The 20716-nt window shown below is 41.9% G+C and overlaps 1 protein-coding gene across 1 annotated transcript; it reads left to right on the top strand.

The window, feature by feature from the left end:
• The first annotated feature begins 12532 nt into the window (after nucleotides 1-12532).
• LOC123388110 (inverted formin-2-like) lies at nucleotides 12533-13909 on the top strand. Its single transcript, XM_045067219.1, has one exon. The coding sequence runs from the start codon at nucleotides 12533-12535 to the stop codon at nucleotides 13907-13909; it is 1377 nt and encodes a 458-aa protein (XP_044923154.1).
• Nucleotides 13910-20716: the final 6807 nt, after the last annotated feature.

The raw sequence follows: 20716 nt of genomic DNA, 5'->3' as shown, positions 1-20716 counted from the left end.
TCTTACAACTGAAGTTAATCAGTATGCCCATTTTTCTGATAAGGAGAGTAACCCCCCACTCCTGCAGGGGACACTGCTGTTAGATGCCAGTGTCTGGATTTTGTCCCCTATCTGTATACCCCGAGGCGTGCTTTCTCTAGCTCTCTGCAGTGCCTCGTGCTCTGAGAGGCCTCATTCACTGAGAAGTTCTACCCTACAAGCCCAGCAACGTTCTAGTCAACACATTGGTTAAAGAAAGCCAAAGTGTCAAAGTTGGTGGGTCAGGGGAGCCCTGGGTCTCTTGGACCCAAGAGGAGAAAGTTTGCTGCTTAAGATGGGCTCCTTTGAGGATGGAGGGAACGGTGTGCAGTCTCACTCGGGCACTGTTCATGTGGGAACATCGTGTTCTAGTCACAAGAGCTTCAAATGATTTTTTTTTGTTTAAGATGTTATTTATTTATTTGGCAGACAGATCACAAGTAGGCAGAGAGGCAGGCAGAGAGAGAGGGGGAAGCAGGCTCCCCGCTGAGCAGAGATCCTGATGCGGGGCTCGATCCCAGGACCCTGAGATCATGACCTGAGCAGAAGGCTCACCTCTGAGCCACCCAGGTGCCCTGACAAATGATTTTAAAATCATTTCGCACATGGGCCTCAATTTCCTAAGTCTTCTTCCTGTCGAGGAAGAAGAATGGTGGCAGGTCATGCAAGGGGGCGTTCTCAGGAGGGGATGGAGGGACAGAAGGCCACCTCCTAGTCCTTGCACAGCTGCTGCCCTTTATTAACTGTTTGCTTTTCCTTGCAAAATGGCCATGGATTTGGTATTTTAAAATACAGGCTCTTTTAATCTTCTGCTGTTTCATTTCATATGCATTTTAATGGATGTGTTTAACTTGATTCTTGCCTCCTAATGTGAATTACTCCCAGAGGGCACACACTTTATTGAAAAGGGAAAATAATAAAATAAAACCACTGCGTGAAAAGTTAAGCTGTTCCTGTTCTAGACTACTTGGTAAGAATGGGCTGGCAGAGGAAATCCTCTTCACTGGGCATCAGTGGGGTGTCTGCACCAAACAAAAAGAATGAGGCAGAAATGTGAATTGTGTATGCAAACATTTTGGGCGATTTTGTGACACTATAAAACAAAACAAAACAAAACAAACAAAAAAACCCAACTCCTCAATAGGAAAATCCTATATAGTTTCCAGTGAAGTCGAAATTAGAAATGAATAATGTCTACCATCTGCTTAGGTAATTGGGATAATATTTACTTTGGGTGTAGATATGGATCCAGGGATCATGGATTATACAGACCCCTCTTTCAGACTGATGAGAATTCTCTTCTGAGGTCCTATACAACTGAGTAAACTGAGAGCAATAAAATGCTAGAAGGTGGGGGAAAACACACAGGCCACAAAGATTTACAAACAAACAAATAAATCACAGAATGTTTGCTTAGAAAAGAGGATGCAAAGATATATGGCAAAAAACCATTCATGCTTATCAAACACCTACCAAATATCAAACTGTTTACTCTCCATTTCCGGGTAGGGAAATGTGGCCGGCCAGTGGGATATGCTTGAGTGCCAATCACCTTCTAAGTGACCCTCTCCGACTCATACCTTCAGCCCTCCCTCGCTGCTGGGAAGGTCTTATGGAGAGTACAGGTTCAAAATGGCATGACTCCAAGATGGAGGAAGGTCACCCAAAGCATAGTGAACTTTGCTTGTGCCAAGAAATGAACCTTTCCTGCAGTAAGCCACTGAGATTGTGGGATTTATCGGGGGCCACAAAGAGGATTAGTTTACCTTGATTAATATAGAACCACTCGAGCCTTTGGATCCTCTGAAGTTACAGAGTAAGAGGAAGCATGAATATTGCTTTTGTTAAAGAATAACAAGACAAGACAGGGAATGATTGAGATGAGATAGAAGAAAAAACAAGCTGGCTTTCCATAGTTCGGAGACATAGAAATGCTCTCCCAATGAACAATTCTGGAATTCTCCTTGTAAGGACAGGATCAGTAAATCTATTAATAATAATATTACACAGTGCTGAACAGTACATATTCAAAGCATTTTCTCATGGTAGCTTCAGTGAGTTACTGCCAGGTGCCTGAAGGTGACCAGATAATGTCAGGAGGGTGGTTTCTGCCTCATAATTTTAGAATGAAAACACTCTCCATCTTTGTGCCTCCAGCACGGGACCAGCAAGAGACGTCTCTCCATCCCATCTTTGACAAAAAGAAAAAGAAAAAAAAAGAAAAGAAAAAAAATCATACCCAGCTGAAAACGACCCAAACACACCAAAGAATGCTTGGATAATGGCCTTGGTTTATCTCATAACATTTTGTGTCTGCCCCTCAGGCAAGTAATTCATCATCACAATCTCGCCAGTGAATCACAGGGCTCACACACTGTTACAAATCCTGCCTTTCAGCAAGCCCAGAATGAACCATTATGCTTCAACCCAGTATGAAATAATCCCAGTGAAACCAGCTGACCTGTCGGGGGGTGCCTAGATAACACGGAAAGACATAGCACCTAATGCATTGGGGAATCTGTCAAAAACCATAAAGATCGGTGTAAAAACAAGCTGCACGTTATTGATCTGGGATATTACAGTTGCTTTGAAAATAACCGGATCTCACTTTTGCCCTTTAATTTCTCCATCTTAATCACATTCTGTCAAGACCAGGGCATGCATATTATGCATAAAAAGGTCAAGAATGCCCTTGTGGGCTGCCTGACCCAACACAACGATGTGTCCTGGACATCAGCGCGTATGCATACAAAATGATCGGCGCACAGGCCTCTGTGAACTGGACCAGCCGGAAAAAATAGAGCTTGATGACACGTGAGCCTCCAGGACAAATTTACAGTCCAAGGCATGAAAAAAAGATGTCAGTAACAATACACAGATTTCGGGCAACCTCTCCTTCAGTTAACTTAGACTCCAGATCCAAACAGTGGGATGCTCTCCTGGGACACCTGAACCAATTTCTGGCCAGCCTCATTGAAAGCTGATGGACAAACTTTGACCTAATCTTAAAGATTACTTGCAGCTTTATGGGGGTTGATCATATTCAGAGGCTATTTTCTTGAGTCCCTGTATCTTTAGATTTATTGATGTCAGGCCAATGAAATATTGGGAGTTTTCACCCCTCATGCTACACCCAACAAGGTATTACCAAACCACTTGCTGATTCTTTTACTCTCATTCTGGCCATACTTTTGAAGTTTTTCTTAGGGGAAAAAAATGGTAATTATCTTCTCTCCAGGGATTCAACATCAAAATTGTTTCTTAGTGTCCTTCAGGGCCACTCTGTGAGTCTCACTTCAGTGTCTTCCCTTTGATTTTCTCTCTTTACTGCCTCTCTCTCTCTCACACACACACACACCCACACACACCCACTTTGTTATAGAAACAGCATCATTCATAAAACTTTCCTCTTCTTACAGACTTCATAAGCTTCTCTGATTGGTCTTTCCAACTCCTGTTACACCTGCTCCTTCCGTCTTCAACATCTATTACTGATGTGAAAATGCACAAAGACCAACTAAATAGGAAAAGCAAAAACTGGGGCTCCCGGGTAGCTCAGTCATTGGGCATCTGCCTTTAGCTCTGGTCATAATCCCAGGGTCCTGGAATGGAGCCCCGCACTGGGCTCCCTGCCCCACAGGAAGCCTGCTTCTCCCTCCTCCTCTCCCCCTGCTTGTGTTGCCTCTTGCTGTGTCTCTCTGTGTTAAATAAATAAAATCTTAGAAAAGAAAAGAGAAAACTCTTTCTAAACTTACTGTCGTAAGGGAGTTAACCACCGTTACTTGTGTTTTGACAGAAATTCAAAGGCAGGCAGAGAAGTAGGAAGGCTTTCTAGTGGAGAAAGAGGAAGGCTTCAGGTGTCCCCTCATGGAGGCTGTTGGCATATGGGAGGTGGCGCTGACTAGAAGTAGGGCATTCCGTGTGATTGGTTATGGGGGCATATTTGGCTTTCTCTGGTTGGTCCTGAGTTGAAAGTGGGGACAAAAATTAGGGGAGCTGGTAGGTATTAATTAATTCCAGGCTGTTTGAGGTTGATGTTTACAGAAATGGTGTAGCTTCCTGAATTGTCACTAGAGACAGCAATCTGGTCTCCAGCAAGTCTGAGTCCTAGCAAGCAGGCTGGCTCCCTGGGTTGCTCATTGAAGATAAGGGACTGATTTCCTGGACAGGTTATTGCAGATCCTCAGCCCAGACTTCTCTTGTTTAATAGGACGGGGCCATTGTCTGTGAACATAGTGAGTCTCTCAATGACTACCTACCTGTGAACCAAATATTGTTCGAGGGACTGGTTGTATAGATATAACCCAAACCGACTAAGTAAGTCTTTGCTTGTATGTTCCAATGGAAGAGAGGACAAACAAATGTGTATTTGGGTGTTTGGGTTGTGGTATGAAAAACGAAGCAGGATTGGGTGATAGCGAAAGAGAAAGTAGTTCCTATTTTAGAAAGACTACCCAGAGCGAGCCTCTCTGAATGAATGAGAGTTGAGTATTCATTCGCCTCTCTGGTTTCTTATCCTTTCCTCCACAGAACGCATTGATGCTGCTGGTAAATTCCAGAGAATCCTTCAATTCCTAGGCTCAAACATGCGACATATCAGAGATGTGTGATGTCAGGGAAAAATCATAGGAATCGGGTCGACTGGTGGCTCCATCATAGACTAGCGGTGTGACATTTGACAAATAACACTTCCCTTGAGCCTTAGTTTCTTAATCTTTAAAATGAAAATAATAATAACCACCTCAGTGATTTATTGTAAGAATTGGGAAAAATATATCAATAGCACATTTGGCATACAGTACAGAATCTTATTAGTCTTGGCATGCCCTACTTGGCATGCCTAAGATACTGTGATCCCTTCTATGTGTCAAGAACACATTGCAATGCCTTCATAAATCTAAATAAAATAAAATATTTGGTACAGGTCCCAATATGTATTGCTTTCAGTAATTGTAACAGAAACACATGCTTATATCTTGTCAATGGATAGAACCCTTGAGCAGAATTACACATGAACAATATGGGGGTTAGGGACGCCCCATAGTCAAATTTTCACGTGAACTTTCACTTCCCCTAAATTGAACTACTAAATCCTACTTTTGACCAAAAACCTTGATAATATAAGCAGCCAATTAACACATATTTTCATATGTATTATATACTGTATTTTTACAATAAGACTGTGTTATTAAGAAAGTCATAAGGATGAAAGGTACATTTGCAAAACTATTGTATTTATGGGTAAAAAAATCTGTGTCAGTGAACCTACTCAGTTAAAACCTATGTAACACAGGGTCTACTGCATTACCTTCAGGTAGAAAAAAGAGTAAGATGGCTGACCAGGGCCTTATCCTTGCCAGCACTCTATTCTTGGATATTTGTCAAGTAGTAAGAGCTACAAGAGTCATTAATTCTTCCAGAAAGGCTGCTAACCAATCTTCACCTGGAAGAGGTGCCCATGCTTTCACAGAAGAAGTGTATAGAGTCACCATGGTGTATGGACTATAAAGGCCATCACAGGACTTCATAAGTACCCCTTTGCTGGAGAAGCAGGGCTGTTGGGAAAGTCTGTCTTTAGCATGTCGAATGACCTTATAAATTCTGAATTGAATTTTTGGAGTCCTAATGGCTCCGAGACTCCCACACTATGTGAAAAGATTTAGTTTGCATGTAGATCATATCAAAAATTGGAAATCATATCCTACAGAAGTTCTTCTCAATCTGTAGCAAGCAAAATAATCACCCAGAGAGCTTATTCAAACAGATTTCAGGAATGGGCCTGGAGAATGGCATTTTTAGCAGCTCCCTGATGCTGCTGCTACTGGTCTGGGGACCCCACTTTGAGTAGCACTGCCATACAGGCCAAAGTGTAGAGCATTCATATTCTCAAACCAAAAAGAGCACACACATGCACACACACATACATACACACACCATGTTCTGTACAAAAGCTGGCAGAGAAGATAGAGTTGGGACCTCTGAATATTAAATTTCCAGCATCTGTCATACATTCACAGAAACATTAAGAATGTGTATTTGGAATCGGTCCTGTCTTAGAAAATCCAGGATGTCTGTTTCACTGAACTACGTGCCACTTTCCCAAATGGTCTAATTAGTTCCATTTTGGAACAATGTAACAGAGAAAGAAGACTTCTTCATTTCTTTATTTATAGGCATAGACAAGTCCTAAAGAGGAAGAAAAAAAATAATACAAAACATCAGCACAGACCATCACCACCAACAGATGTTAGCAACATCCATTCCCGAGTGCTGACCTTGGCCCTGGCAATGGCTTTGTGGAAGCATGGTGGGTTGAGGAAAAGAGGAAAGTCCGGGCCCCTGTCCTGGGGCAACTCAAAAGGAGGCAAGGAGCTTTGTCTTTGGCTCTATGTTGCCACCCCCTGAGACAGTCTGTTAGAATCATCCATTAATATTTTTAAGAAAATAGAAAAATACCAACGAATCCACAGAGTTTGGCCCAGCGGGGCCATTTTCAAGGGTTACAAACAGCAGTGAATGAGCCTGGCTTGATACCATCAGTCACAACTGTTCTTTTTCCTTTGAGGACTCAGGATTATCCTTTCATTTCCCTTAATTACCCAACTGGTATCAAATCAATCAATGAAATTAATATCACTGAAATTAGGGAGCCAGTACTGAAATGAAAATAATATATTTGTAACTCTTCTTTCTTTTTCACCAGTGTAATAAAACCCTCAAGAACCTAACTTGTTTTTGTTTCTTATTCTGTTTGCTAAAGTTGTTCGTGTCCCCATTCTGCAAGCAGCATACTGGCCCCTCTGATGTCTGGCCTATCTTTTCCTGCCTCTCTCTTGAGTCCTATAGAGGACAGTGGTTCCACGTTGCTCTCTGTGGTTTCCCTTGTAGGGTTTATCCTTGTCACTGCATTATGCTTGAAATTGTAAGCCAAAAAGAAAACAAATATATTTCCCTTTCTGTGGCAGAAACACTGCTGAATTTTAAGTCAGGACACCTGAGTGTGCATCCCAGTTTTGCAAATAACTAGGGGCTGACCTTGCACAGGATACTTGACTTCTAGTTTTTTCCTGTGTCCATAAAAAGAGGTACTCAGTGCCCTTTCAGTTCTAAATATATTTAATGGTCAAATATGTTTCTTCAACTGGTAGAGAAGGAAACAGTATTTGTTAGGTTTCTGATCTTTGTAACAACTTTCTCTTGTAGTTTTTATTCTTATTTTACTGACACCCACCATCCCTCCACAATGAAGATAACTTCTGTTGTCTCTGAAAAGATTCTTCACATGGTGTCATAAACTGTGTGCCTGTATACAATTCATTCATTCATTCATTCATTCATTCCTATTTCCTGTATGTCTGATATGTATTTCATAGACAGATATAGGCAAGAGTTTAATGCTTATCGTGACCTGAGAGTAAATCACAAGAGCAAGTTGTCCTTCTCCTCTAGAGAGTTGTGAACTCAGCTATGCTCCACTTCTAATTTCCAAATTTCTGATACTGTAGCTTCCTGGATGAGATGTGATTAACAGAAAAAAAACATAAGGCAGAGTTTGAAATCGCTTAATGATTGATCCATTTTGCAAGCACTTCCTGTTATTGATTTCACATATCTGTGCCTCTGAGACAGCCATGGGATAACCTTGACATTCTGGACTTTCTGGACTTTCTCCTTCTTATAGATATGACTGGTGCTCCCAAAGTACCTTAAGAAAATAGTTTGGGAGTGGCAATCTGGTTGGAAGTGAAGAGTTAGGAATTTGTGTTGAGAATCAGACGCAATAGTCAATACAGATTTATTCATTAACGATGCTCACCTTCATATTTCATAGAATTGAAAAACTGCTCATGTTTTGGGGGAGTGTGAGAAAAGTGATGGTATGCTCCTATGTGATTTGTATGTTAAAGATGGGTAACATATGCCATCAGATCTAATGATCTCAGTGGGAGAATATTATCCTTTGGCAAAGATAGGCTCCTTTGTGCACACCTTAGAAGTAGTGGTGAGAAGTGAGGGAATAAAACCATGGAGCTTAGTCTAAGAGAACACACACTTTGGAGAGCACATGAGGGTTTTAACCAAATCTATAAAGGGCTCTCACAGAGAAGGAGAATTTGAGGTGAAATGGAAAAAAAAAAAATGAACAAAGCTAATGGCTTATTTTGTCTCAATACACAGAAAGACATTTCTATCAATTAGAGCTGTCCTCTAAAGAACTAAAACTACCATGTGAGGTGATAGGTTCCTTGTCCCTAGAAGTATTCAAGATAGGACCAAATGTCAATTTCAGGAAGAACTTCATGCAAAATAATGAAAAACATGGTTGCTGCTTTAAAAAAAAAATTTCCCTGCCTCAAATGCGTTTCATTTAATTAAAGTTCAGTGGTATTTTATTCTTCAGAAACCCTTATTATTTCATTTCACACTGCCTCTTCCTTCCACAGTTGTGAAACAACCTCTCAACATCACTTTACCTCTCTGTTCTCCATCTCCCCTTTCCCTGTGGCAATGGCAACTTCCTTATCGCCGCATGTAAATTTTAATTCAATTAAACTTAGTTCAGTGAGCTCCTATTGTACTTAAGCTCTGAGATAGGCAGAATGGGGGATGCACAGATGAAAAGCGTGGAGACCTGGGCTTAAGGGAATTTGAAAGATTCTAACAAAAGTGTGAAGGCAAGCCCAAAATAGCTATTATATGAGACAGAAGACAGCCACCGCTATTTTAAAAAGTTAGTGGAGATCACATCTATTGGAATGGCTTCAGGGAGGAGGTAGCATCTAAGAAGAACCTTAAAGATTATGGAAGATGAGTTTCAAGGACCAAAGATAGAGACAGATGGGTATTTTTGACAATAGTTAACACTTGAGTATCAACATAAGAGCAGGAGGAGGCTGGACTCCTTTGGGACCAGCAGAGAGCACATCTGGAAGGACAGATATCATAGGCATGATGAGATGAGCAGAGCAGGTTTGGAACACCTAGCAAAGAACTCTGAAGTTGAAGGAAAGGGCTTTTTATTTATTATAAACCCAAGAAGCCATTGCAGAGTACTTAAGGTTATCAGAGAAACAGAACGATAACAGTTGTTTTATTGGGAAATTAATGCGCTAGTTTTGCTTAGGGAGGATTGGTGTAAAAAATGTCAAAAGTGGGAGAATCGGCAGATCACTGTGATAGTTTGAGAAATAGCAGGATTTTAGAGTGGTAAGGGTCTGTGGTAATGCAAAGGAGCCGCGAAACCCAGGTTGGAGGTTTTTCTTAATTTGATGACATATTTATACTTATTGGAAAGCAACTCAGAAAATATAAAGAAGTAGAAAGAAGAAAGCTGAAATTGCCAATACTTCCAACAATTGACAATAGAGATTAACATGTAATGTATTTCCATTCTGACTTTTAGTTGGTGTATTTTTTCTTACAGATTTGGATGATACCAGCCATACCATTTTGTACACTATTTTTCTCAACTGGTAATGTCTCACAATTATTTTTCAGGTCAGGAAATTCATTTTTATATGCCATTTTAATGGCTGCAGAGCTTCCACTTACATGCATATTATATTTGTTAAACCATTTCCCTGCTGGAGGTCTTAGATGATTTCATATTTTCCCAATATTAGCTGTATATACACACACATATATATAATATATTATATGTATAGATACAGACACACACACACGCGCACTCTCTCACACACACACACACACACACACACACACACATATATATATAGAGAGAGAGAGTATTTTTCTGATTACTTCCTTAGATAAATTCATAATGGAATAGGTCAGAGATTGCCGCTAAACCATCCCCAGTTGTTGTTCCCTGCTTTTCTTTTAGTATTTGAACCCTGAATTTTCAGTGACCACATAGACAGCCACAATAAAAGCTATGTTTTCCAGCCACCTTTTCCACCAGAAACTTCAGGTAGTGGGATCTAAATGGACGTATAGTGTGTGACTTCTGCAAAGTGTCACTTAAAAGCCAAGTTTTCTCTTGTCTTCCTTCTGTCAGAGGGCTGATGGGATGGCTGGGGCTACGAGAGCCTCCAAGGACATGAAATGAAGCTTTTCCCCAGGTTGGTCAAGCAAACAGATACCAGCTTTCTCTTGGGTCCACGGTACCCTCTAAGAAGGGCCAGACACGCCTTATCAGCCCTAGACTGCTCACTTCCAGAAGGAAGAAGTACACTTTATCTTATTTGACTCACTTTCGAATTTGGTTTTCTATCAGATACAGCTGAACTAATCCTAACTAAAACAATGGCTTTGAAAGTTTGCACATTTTTAAGGCTTTCTGTACACATTACCAAATTCTAGTCCAGCAAGGCTGTGCTGATGAATATCCCCACCAGTAATGCATAAATTAGAGTTCCATTCTCCATTTATCCCGGGTAATACTAGGTACTATAATTCTTGTTAAATCTTTGCCTGTGTGGCAGTTGATAAATGGTATCTCTTTGTTCACATTCTCATTTCCAGCTCATTTTTCTGGATCTTTTCCCCATTCTTCTTCCAATCCCCCTGACACAACCCTCACTTCGACTACAAATTCAGAGACATTGTCTATGTTTAAAAACATCGCCCTGATGATGAAATAATTGGGTTTTACTCTTCTTTTGATAGCTCGCTGCCTTCTCTTCCAGAAAGCAGAATTTTTGATCCAAAGACAATGCATCAGGGGCTCTTTTCTTGTCTTTTCTTTACGATTCTCTTTCCTTGCTACCTGATCTCTTCCAGCAAAGTATGCTTGGCCATCCCTCTAGAGTGCTCAGGACTTTTACTGCTGCAGAAGGAACATCAGAGCACAAACTTCAAGCAAATTGAGCAAATCACATGTATGCAGAACATCTGAGCAATCGTGGCCGCATTTATGTCTCCTTCTCACACCCAAGGGACAGAACCCTATTCCGTAGCTCTAGATTTTTCCCTCTCACTGTTATTTCTCTTCCCTTTCTCTTCCCATAACGATCAGTTCCCTTGACTGACCATAACCTGCTTAAAAGATGACGAAACAACAACTCTGAGAACATATAATCTTTTAAAAAACTTCCAAACTTAAAAGTCCTCATGATGTATGTCAATCATCTTATCTCCCATTTTCTGCCCCAACCTAGCCTTTCCCCAGTATCTCTTCTTATTAATTCTGCTTGCCTTCCTCCTACACTGGTGTAACCATCACTGGATGAGACCCTCTACTTTCCCCTAAAAGGTCATTCCTAAATGCATATCTGCACACCTATAGCCACATTTTTTTTTAAACCTAAATTGTCTTAACTACTAACACCTAAAAAAACCCATTGGATTTTGTTGGTCAGCCACTGACCGATATGGATGCCTTCCAAATCCGGTTATAAATTTAAGGAGGAGATAGGGAACATGCCATATGCTATTTTCTCCATTGTCTTTCTCTTTTGGGCATCAGGCTGAAAGACCCCTCTCCTAGAAAGACCCCTTCCCTAGTAGATAGATAGGATAACTAACTGCTTGTTTGCTTTTCTGTAAACCGCTGGCTTTTAGGTATGAAATTAGGTTATCAATTGTGTGATTAATTGCTTATTAATTGCTCTCTTACCTTTCTCTAGCCGTGTGGCTTATAGAAATAATAGAGACGCCATGATGGCATTCCTCCCTTCCCCCTTCTTGTTCCCCTTCCCCACCTCTCCTTTCCCGCGCGCGGGCCCTCATAACCAATCAGCTTATTCCCCCCTCCCCGACGCTCTCTTCCCACGGCGGGTCCCTGGAGCCAACCCGCAAACTCCAAGTATGCCTTTTTCAAAAGTTCAAACTGTCCACCAATCAGTTGCGCCCCACCCAAAACTTGTTTGTACCTTCCTATAAAAGACCCTGCTTCACTCCGGTCGGGGTGCTCGGTTAGCTGGAGCTGCCGACCACCCGCCGGTACCTGCGTGACAATAAACCTCTTGCTGTTTGCATCCAGTGGCAGTGTTGGATTCTTGGGTAAGGGGATCCACGGGTCTTTCATTTGGAGGTCCCACCGAGACCATCGGACTCCTGCCCACGGATCCAACTGACTCCCACCGGGAGGTAAGCTGGCCAGCATTCTTGTCTCCTGTCTCATGTTCTCGTTTGTATCCAGTCTCGTGTTCTTGTTTGTCTCTAGTCTTGTGAGGCCTCTGTTTGACCTATACTGCGGGTAGCGGTATAGTGTCTGTACAACAGCGTGCGTTGTTGGATTGTATTTGTAGGCAGCTTGAGAAGGAGCTGACGAGCTCGGACTTCTCCCCTGCCAACCCTGGGGGACGCTCCAGGGTGTCGAGGGGCCCAATTTTTTGGAGCCCCTCATTTGTCCGAGGGATATATTCGTTTGTCCGTTCCAGAGGAACCCCTCGGCCCTGGACAGAATTTGTCCACCGCAGGGAGATCTCGAGGCTCCTCTGGGCCGATGGAAACCTTGCTTTCGGTAGCATACCGAAACCGCGCAGCGACCTTTTTGTTGATTGTTTTGTGCGTGCTGTTCATTGTCCTTGGTGTATTTTTTGAGTCTAAAATGGGGCAGACTCTCACAACCCCTCTGAGCCTCACTCTAGGTCACTGGAAAGATGTTCGGATCCGAGCCAACAACTTATCAGTGGAGATTAAGAAGAGTAAATGGCAGGCTCTCTGCACCTCTGAATGGCCCACCTTCAAGGTTGAATGGCCTGCAGAAGGAACTTTTAACATCAATATTATCTTGCAGGTCAAAGGGCGAATCTTTGAACAGGGACATCGAGACCAAGCACCTTACATCGTAGTCTGGGAAAGCCTGGTCAAAGAGCCCCCTTCGTGGGTCTCTCCCTTTGTTCCCCCTTGCCCTCCCTTAAGCCCTTCGGCGCCGCCCCCGCCGCCTCCAACCCCTCACCCAGCTCGCTCCACCCCACCGATACCGACTCCACGCCCCAGACAAACTCCCACTGACCCCTCCAAACCACCCACCTCTTCCAACCTTTACCCTATAGTCCCTACTGAATCTCCCTCGTCCAACAACGATTCCTCTCTGCGACGCCCCAGGCAGGTCCTCCCTCCCGAGGAATCCCCTTTGATAGACCTCCTAACCGAGGACCCTCCACCTTATCATCCTCCTAGGCCAGCATCCGGCCCCATGGGGGAATCAGATCATCCATCTCCAATCGCCGGCAGAGTTAGAGGCCGGCAGAGACCAGAACAAGGGGAGACTTCTAAGCTCTTTCCCTTGCGCCAAGGGAGGGAACCAGGGAGCCTCCAATATTGGCCCTTCTCTGCATCCGACCTATATAACTGGAAGTCTCATAACCCTTCTTTCTCACAGGACCCTATGGCCCTAACCGCCTTAATTGAATCTATCTTAGTTACACATCAGCCTACTTGGGACGATTGCCAGCAGCTCTTGCAGGCTCTCCTCACCACAGAGGAGAGACAGAGGGTCTTTTTAGAGGCCAGAAAGAATGTCCCAGGGGATGACGGAAGGCCCACACAACTTCCTAACGTGATAGACGAAACCTTCCCTCTGACTCGCCCTGACTGGGACTTCAATACAGCTGCAGGTAGGACCCACCTACGTCTTTACCGCCAGTTACTTATAGCAGGCCTCCATAATGCAGGGCGACGCCCCACTAATTTGGCCCAGGTAAGACAGGTGACTCAAGGAAAGGAGGAATCTCCAACCGCCTTCCTAGAAAGGCTTAAGGAAGCTTACCGCAGGTATATGCCTTTTGACCCAAATAGTGACGAACAGAGAGGAAATGTCTCCATGACATTCATTTGGCAGTCGGCTCCAGATATTAGGAACAAGTTGCAGCGTTTGGAGAACCTACAAGATTTCTCCTTGCAGGATTTATTAAAGGAGGCAGAAAAGATTTTTAATAAAAGAGAAACTCAGGAAAAGAAGGAGGATTATGTGCAGCCTTAAAAGAAGAATGCTGCTTTTATGCCGACCATACCGGGGTGGTCAGAGAAACAATGGACAAGCTAAGGGAAAGATTAGCCCAAAGAAAAAGGGACTCTGAATCCCAACAGGGCTGGTTTGAACGATGGTTCACCCGTTCCCCTTGGTTTACAACCTTAATATCCACCCTTACGGGGCCCCTCATTATCTTATTACTAATTCTGTCAGTTGGCCCTTGCATTATTAATAGACTTGTCCAATTCACTAAAGACCGCTTGTCCGTAATTCAGACTATGGTACTAACACAACAATACCAACTTTTAAAACGATCAGAGTCCCGGACAAGCTTAGAGCAGGAACAAGACGAATGGATATAAGATTCTATCCATGATAAAGAACAAGGGGGGAATGAAAGACCCCTCTCCTAGAAAGACCCCTTCCCTAGTAGATAGATAGGATAACTAACTGCTTGTTTGCTTTTCTGTAAACCGCTGGCTTTTAGGTATGAAATTAGGTTATCAATTGTGTGATTAATTGCTTATTAATTGCTCTCTTACCTTTCTCTAGCCGTGTGGCTTATAGAAATAATAGAGACGCCATGATGGCATTCCTCCCTTCCCCCTTCTTGTTCCCCTTCCCCACCTCTCCTTTCCCGCGCGGGCCCTCATAACCAATCAGCTTATTCCCCCCTCCCCGCCGCTCTCTTCCCACGGCGGGTCCCTGGAGCCAACCCGCAAACTCCAAGTATGCCTTTTTCAAAAGTTCAAACTGTCCACCAATCAGTTGCGCCCCACCCAAAACTTGTTTGTACCTTCCTATAAAAGACCCTGCTTCACTCCGGTCGGGGTGCTCGGTTAGCTGGAGCTGCCGACCACCCGCCGGTACCTGCGTGACAATAAACCTCTTGTTGTTTGCATCCAGTGGCAGTGTTGGATTCTTGGGTAAGGGGATCCGCGGGTCTTTCAAGGCCACTTAGGAATTCCTGTTCCTTAACTCCTGCTGACTATACCCATAGTTCCTGAGGCCATCTTGGAACTCACACTACCCCACCCCCCCACCATGTTTTATTTACTTGTGATGCTTCGACCACCTTTCAATATAAAAATATATATATTTTGGGGGGCGTGCCTGCTATGTGTCAAGCAGTTTTCTAGCATCATCTGTTTTTTTTTTTTCCTCAAATTAACTTAGGAGGCAAAGGTCATTATTAGCACCGTTTTAAAGACAAAAACCGGAAATCTCAAAGGCACAGCTAGTGGTTGTTAGAAACAAGATTTAAACTCTGACAGCCTTAAAACCGTTGGCATCCCTGTCAGCAACACTCTGCTTGCCTCTCCCGAAATTCCTCCAGCTTTTCCTTGCTGGGCCTGTTTATTCTCTCTCTTAGAGCTCTCTGTCACTCTGACACCTCTGCCTGGACGCCTTTCTGCCATCTGCATATCAGCTCAAATCCTACTGAACTCCAGACTTGGCAGCACCTGTAAATTTCATCCTAACAAAGCAGTTACATCACAAAACTACTCATTTTGGCTGTCTCATCCCTTAAGGCTGGGCAGGCTAAATGAGATTGTCAGGGGTATCCATTGTGATGAGAGCTGCATCATGGCCACAAGGTTCCCTTGGAATCTGCTCTTTTGATGACCACAACTAACAGGAAGTTGGAGTGAATAAGTCAGACACTGTGCTGAGCTCTTTGTACACCGATACTGGGTCAGATCAACCCGAGGAGGTTGGTCCTGTCATTATCCCTATATTATAAACAAGGACACTGAGGCCAGGAGAATGCCAATAACTGGTCCATCACACCCAGGGATCACTTAGCCGACCCAGCACCTGAGTCCAGGCATGCACAAATCCTGTACCCCTACATTGCTTCATCTTTTTCATAATATTGCTGATATCTTAATAAAATAGCAGAAACCCACAGGGAAAATAATTACCCACCAGCCTATCCCCAAATCCAATCATTTTTATTTTCATTTATATCATCCAGGACATGACCGTGTACGTATCCAATTTTACCTACTTATGTTATGTAACATTATGGATGGAATTAGTTTTCTACATTTTCCATTAACATTTTGTCAACCATGCAACTCTCCGGCAATAAACTTAAAACCTGAACGAAACAGCTGACTTCCTAGCAATGTCTCAGTTGCCAAAACTGACCCATTGAGAAGTGGAAAATGTGAACAGGCTAATTACCATAGAAGGGATAATAAAACGCACGAGGCTTAGGTGAATTTCCAGCTAAATTTACCTAAGCTTTAAATAATAGGTCATCCCAATGTTACTGAAGCCGCCAATTGATAAAAAGATGGACGTTTATCCAATTCATTTATGTGGACAGTTTAACTTTAATAACAAAATACAATAAAGATGCCAGGAAGGAAAAATATTGCACAATCTCAATTCAAATAGGATATTAGAAAGTTGATCCTGCAAAGCTATTAAATGAATATTACATTATGACCAAGTAGGGTTTATTCCAGGAAACCAGAATGCTTAATATCAAGAAATCTATCTGCATAATATATTAGGTCAAGGACATAAAGAACAAAACATGTGCAAATAGATCAATGCTGAAGTGATGCCTGATAAAATTTAGCAATTTGGGGGGCACTTTTTTATAAATTTCTATTTAATTTTAAGTAGGCTCCATGCCCAACATGGAGCTTGAACTCATCACCCTGAGATTATGAGTCACACATCCTACTGACTGAGTTAGCCAGGCATCCCAAAATTTAACAATCTTTTCAATAAAATATTAAGTTAACAATGGAAAAAAGGAAACAAATGAAATATAAAATATGAGACATGGCAGAATATGTTCTCCAAATGGGTAATGTTTGTTATTTAAACTAAAATTAAAAAATCAGTCTAAGATGTTACCTGTATCACAATTATAATTTAACATTACCTTAACTCAATACATAAATGCTAAAAAGAAAGAACTAAATCTATTTTACAATGATCCCACTTCTTGCTCAGAAATCCCCAAAGACTGAAAAAAATAGAATTTATAATAGGATTTGCAAGTTAGCAGTAGGCCGCGACACATAGAAATAGGAAAACAAAAATTCAGTTATAAAAGAAAAAATACATTTTAAAAGAGGTAGAAAATGTGTCATATAAAGGACATTGGCTAGAACAGATAAAGCTATATAATCTCCTGAAAGATCAAACAATATCTAAACAAATGGAAAGATATGCCATCCCTTTGGATAAAGACTTAAGATCACAAGCATAAAATCTTTCTAAATTAATAAATATACTAACATTCAGTTAAAGCCCAGGAGAACCTTTGTTAATGATGATGTAAAATGCTTTTAAAGTTTACATGGAAAAATAACTTTCATATAATAGCCACTTTTTTTTTTTTTTCAATGGGAAGGAAGCATGGAGAAGGGTACTGGCCATGCCAAGATGCAGACGTCTAAAAACACTGTAATCAAATCAATATGGCATTGGCCGGAAGAGAGGTTGGGATTGAGTGAGCAGAATAGAAAATCCAGGAATACATCCCGGTCCGTATGAAGACTCAGTTGGTATTTCAGTTCAGTTGGAAAGGAACAGACTTCTTAATAAATGGTGCTGGCGAACTGGTTACCCATCTGGAAGAAAATAAAATTGGACCTCGGTTTTACACAAAATATGAAAATATTTTCCAGATGGGTTAAAGCCTTAAATGTAGAATATGAAGTAATAAAACTCTCAGAGACAATCTTGAAGACAGGATGTACAATCCAGAAGCAGGAAACCATTTCTAACGCACCCTAAAAACCCCAAAGCCATAAAAGTAAAAACAAGATACATTTGCCTATCTGAAAATAGATAACTTTTGAGTGATCAATCAGACCACACGCAAAGTAAAGAGACAAATGTTAGATTCAGGGAAAGAAGTAGTGAGTCCCTCTAAATGACACAAAAGAGTTAAACAACCATAACTATTCGTAACAATTGTACTGAAGAGCCAACACAAAAAGCCAACAAAGTTCTGAAAAGATGTATAAACTCATAGGTTGCCAGGAAAACGCAAATTTCAGATACAAGCTCCCCCTGGATACCAGTTAGAGAAGCAAATAAACAAGAAAAGCAGAGGGGAATGGTCGATTACTATCTGTCCACACCATACTTGAGCATTTAAAAACCATGAATTAGGGTTACTTCAATTGACTTGAATTTTTTTTTCCTCATATATTATTAGAGGGGAAAAAGGGTGCAGAAAAGTGAGTACAAGGTGATCTATTTTAAAAATGGGAGCAAAGGCAAAGAAAACTCTTTACATGTATATGACGAAGACATTTTAAACATGGAGAAAACTATTAAAGGGTGCCTATTATGTTTCTAACCAGGGTTGACAAAGTGCACAGGCAGGGGTTTGGCTAAGGGGCAGAATGAAGAAGGGAAAGGGAGAATAGAAGATGACACTAAAAATACGATGTATGCTAAGTTTATCTTCCATGTTTTTGGTTAAAAGGAGTACATGAGTACGTGTATAAAGAAAATATTTAAGGAAAATAATAAAACTGTAAAAAATATTATTCATGTGTTCCTAAATTAATTTCAACTATCATTTTTGTGTGGTATGTGTATATGATACCTCATTCTCTTTCTCCTTTTAGGTTTCTCCCCCAAGAAAGGTCAAAAATATTCACAGCCCTGAACATACCTTCTTCATTCTTCTCCACCAACTACATTGTTATTAATTATAGAAAAAGTAGAAGAATATTAGGATGACCTATAATCTTACAGATCACTGTAGTTTTTCTTTTCATTCCTGTGTTAATTCTGAATTATTATGACTCTAAGAGCTCAAAGTTTCTCAGGTCCTGTTCCCAATTCCCAAGAGGGCACAGTCTATGGATGGGTGATTATAAAAAAGTCAAATGTCACCGCCGTCACAATTCAGAATGTGCCATGCCAATCTCAGGGGCTGGTATTTCTGTGATCCCCTCAATGAGAAAGGAGGGTTTTGTATGATCAGTGTCATTGCGTCAGGCCTCAAGTAGGACCCAAAGTAATCTCTTTACCACCATCCTTTGAGTCCATAGATAGGACATCACCCCTGAAATAACTAAGCCTACGAGGTAACTGTAAAAAGGCCAATGGCTGCACCAATTTCCCATCTAGCTTTTGAAAATGACACACAGCAAAGACCTCCATGTGCCTCCTGTGTACAAGAGACTCTCGCCAGCTTCAAGTCATGGAATCCTCATGAAGACGTTCAGGTAAGTATGACTTTTTTCTTTTTTTCTTTACTTTTCTTTCTTTTTTTTTTTTTTTTAAAGATTTATTTATTTATTTAAGAGAGGCGAGGAAGGGGCAGAGGGCAAAGGAAAGAGAATCTTAAGCAGACTTCACCCGGAGCCCAATGCCAGGCTCGAGCTCATGACCTTGAGATCATGACCTGAGCTGAAACCAAAAATTGGAAACTCAAAAGACTGTGCCACCCAGGTGCCCCAGGTAAGTATGACCTTCATCTGTGTTTACAGATGAGCGGTTACAGAATCCTGTCATGGGTTTGTGTCATACACAAACACAGCTGATCTTCAAACTCGGACTTCAAACCTCATTGTCCCCCCCCATCTCACCACTGCCCCACGCTTCTCTCAATCCAGGGAAAGAATGAAACCAGAGAGAATGCCAGTTGAAAAGACATAGAGTATCAGGTACCTGAGGATTGGTTTGCAATGTGGTTGGTCTCAGTCCCTCAGTGCCCAGCAGTAGTGTCTCCCCTGGTTGCTGAAGACTATGGAGCGGAGTTGCAATGATGAGAAATTTGCTTTGTTCCGGGGAATGGATGCGTTCTACAAGTTTTATTTATTCTTCACACTCACGCATACATTCAATGCTGTTTTATTGTTTTTCCCCTAATCCCATATTTGCTATGAAACTGATTTTATCAGTTGCGATGTTGCCAACCGTGGTGTTTCTTAAGATTTGGCTAGGGATCGCTGCACTGAGATTTCCCCAAAGTTAACACATCAGCACTGATAGGGAAGGAAGTGATTCACTTGGCTGGCAACAAGCTGTGAGGGGCTCCAGGGGAGGAGGTAGAAGTTGGAGAAAGCACAAGAAGCATACAACCCCATCTGGTCAGATATTACCCTGGGTCCTGTACAGAAATAGAACCCTGTCCTGGGAGGGACTCTCCTGTGGTCCTCACACAAAGCCCTCATAATTGCCTTGAGCACTTCCACCATTCACACAAGATGAACCAGAGTTTCATAAAGGACTTCATAAATAGCACAGTATGGAATTTTTTGAAGACCTATGTGTTTGTCTGTTTGGAGTGCCATAAGAAAATACTAAAGCTTGGGTGGCTTACAAAAGAGACATTTATTCTGCACCATTCTGGAGGCTGAGAAGCTGAAGGTCAATGTACCAGCCTACTCAGTTCCCAGTGAGAACCTCAGATGGTGGCTTTCTCTCTGTTCTATCCTGCAGTGAGAGTGCTCTGGTGTCTCTTCTTACCTTCCTAAGGGCACTAAACCCACCATGAGAGCCACACCTTTGAGACTTCATTTACTTCTCTCTCTCAAAGACCCCATCTCCAAATCCCATCATATTAGAGGATAGGCATCAAAATATAAATCTGGGGGGGGGGACACAATGCAATCTTTTTACCTTTGAATAAATCACTTCCCTCAACCTATCTCTTCTTTCCCAAATTTTCTCTTACTGTTACGTGCCTCTCATGTTCCTGGGAACCTCCTTCTATCAGGCTCTGCTTAGCTTTTTCCATCCTTCAGAAACTTCTAATCTCTGCTGCCTTTTCTCATTTCTTGTACAGAGTTGAAATTTCTGCTCTGAAAAAAAATGCCCATT

The sequence above is a fragment of the Mustela putorius genome, unplaced genomic scaffold (genome assembly GCF_011764305.1).
Source record: "Mustela putorius furo isolate JIRA1106 unplaced genomic scaffold, ASM1176430v1.1 tig00003875_pilon_pilon_pilon, whole genome shotgun sequence".
NCBI classification, from domain to species: Eukaryota; Metazoa; Chordata; class Mammalia; order Carnivora; family Mustelidae; genus Mustela; species Mustela putorius.
The sequence above is the reverse complement of the archived record's forward strand: the minus strand, read 5'-3'. Positions and strand labels throughout refer to the sequence as shown.

Coding starts and splice junctions, on each gene's coding strand:
- LOC123388110 (XM_045067219.1), top strand. CDS start 12,533: ATGGGGCAGACTCTCACAACCCCTCTGAGCCTCACTCTAGGTCACTGG.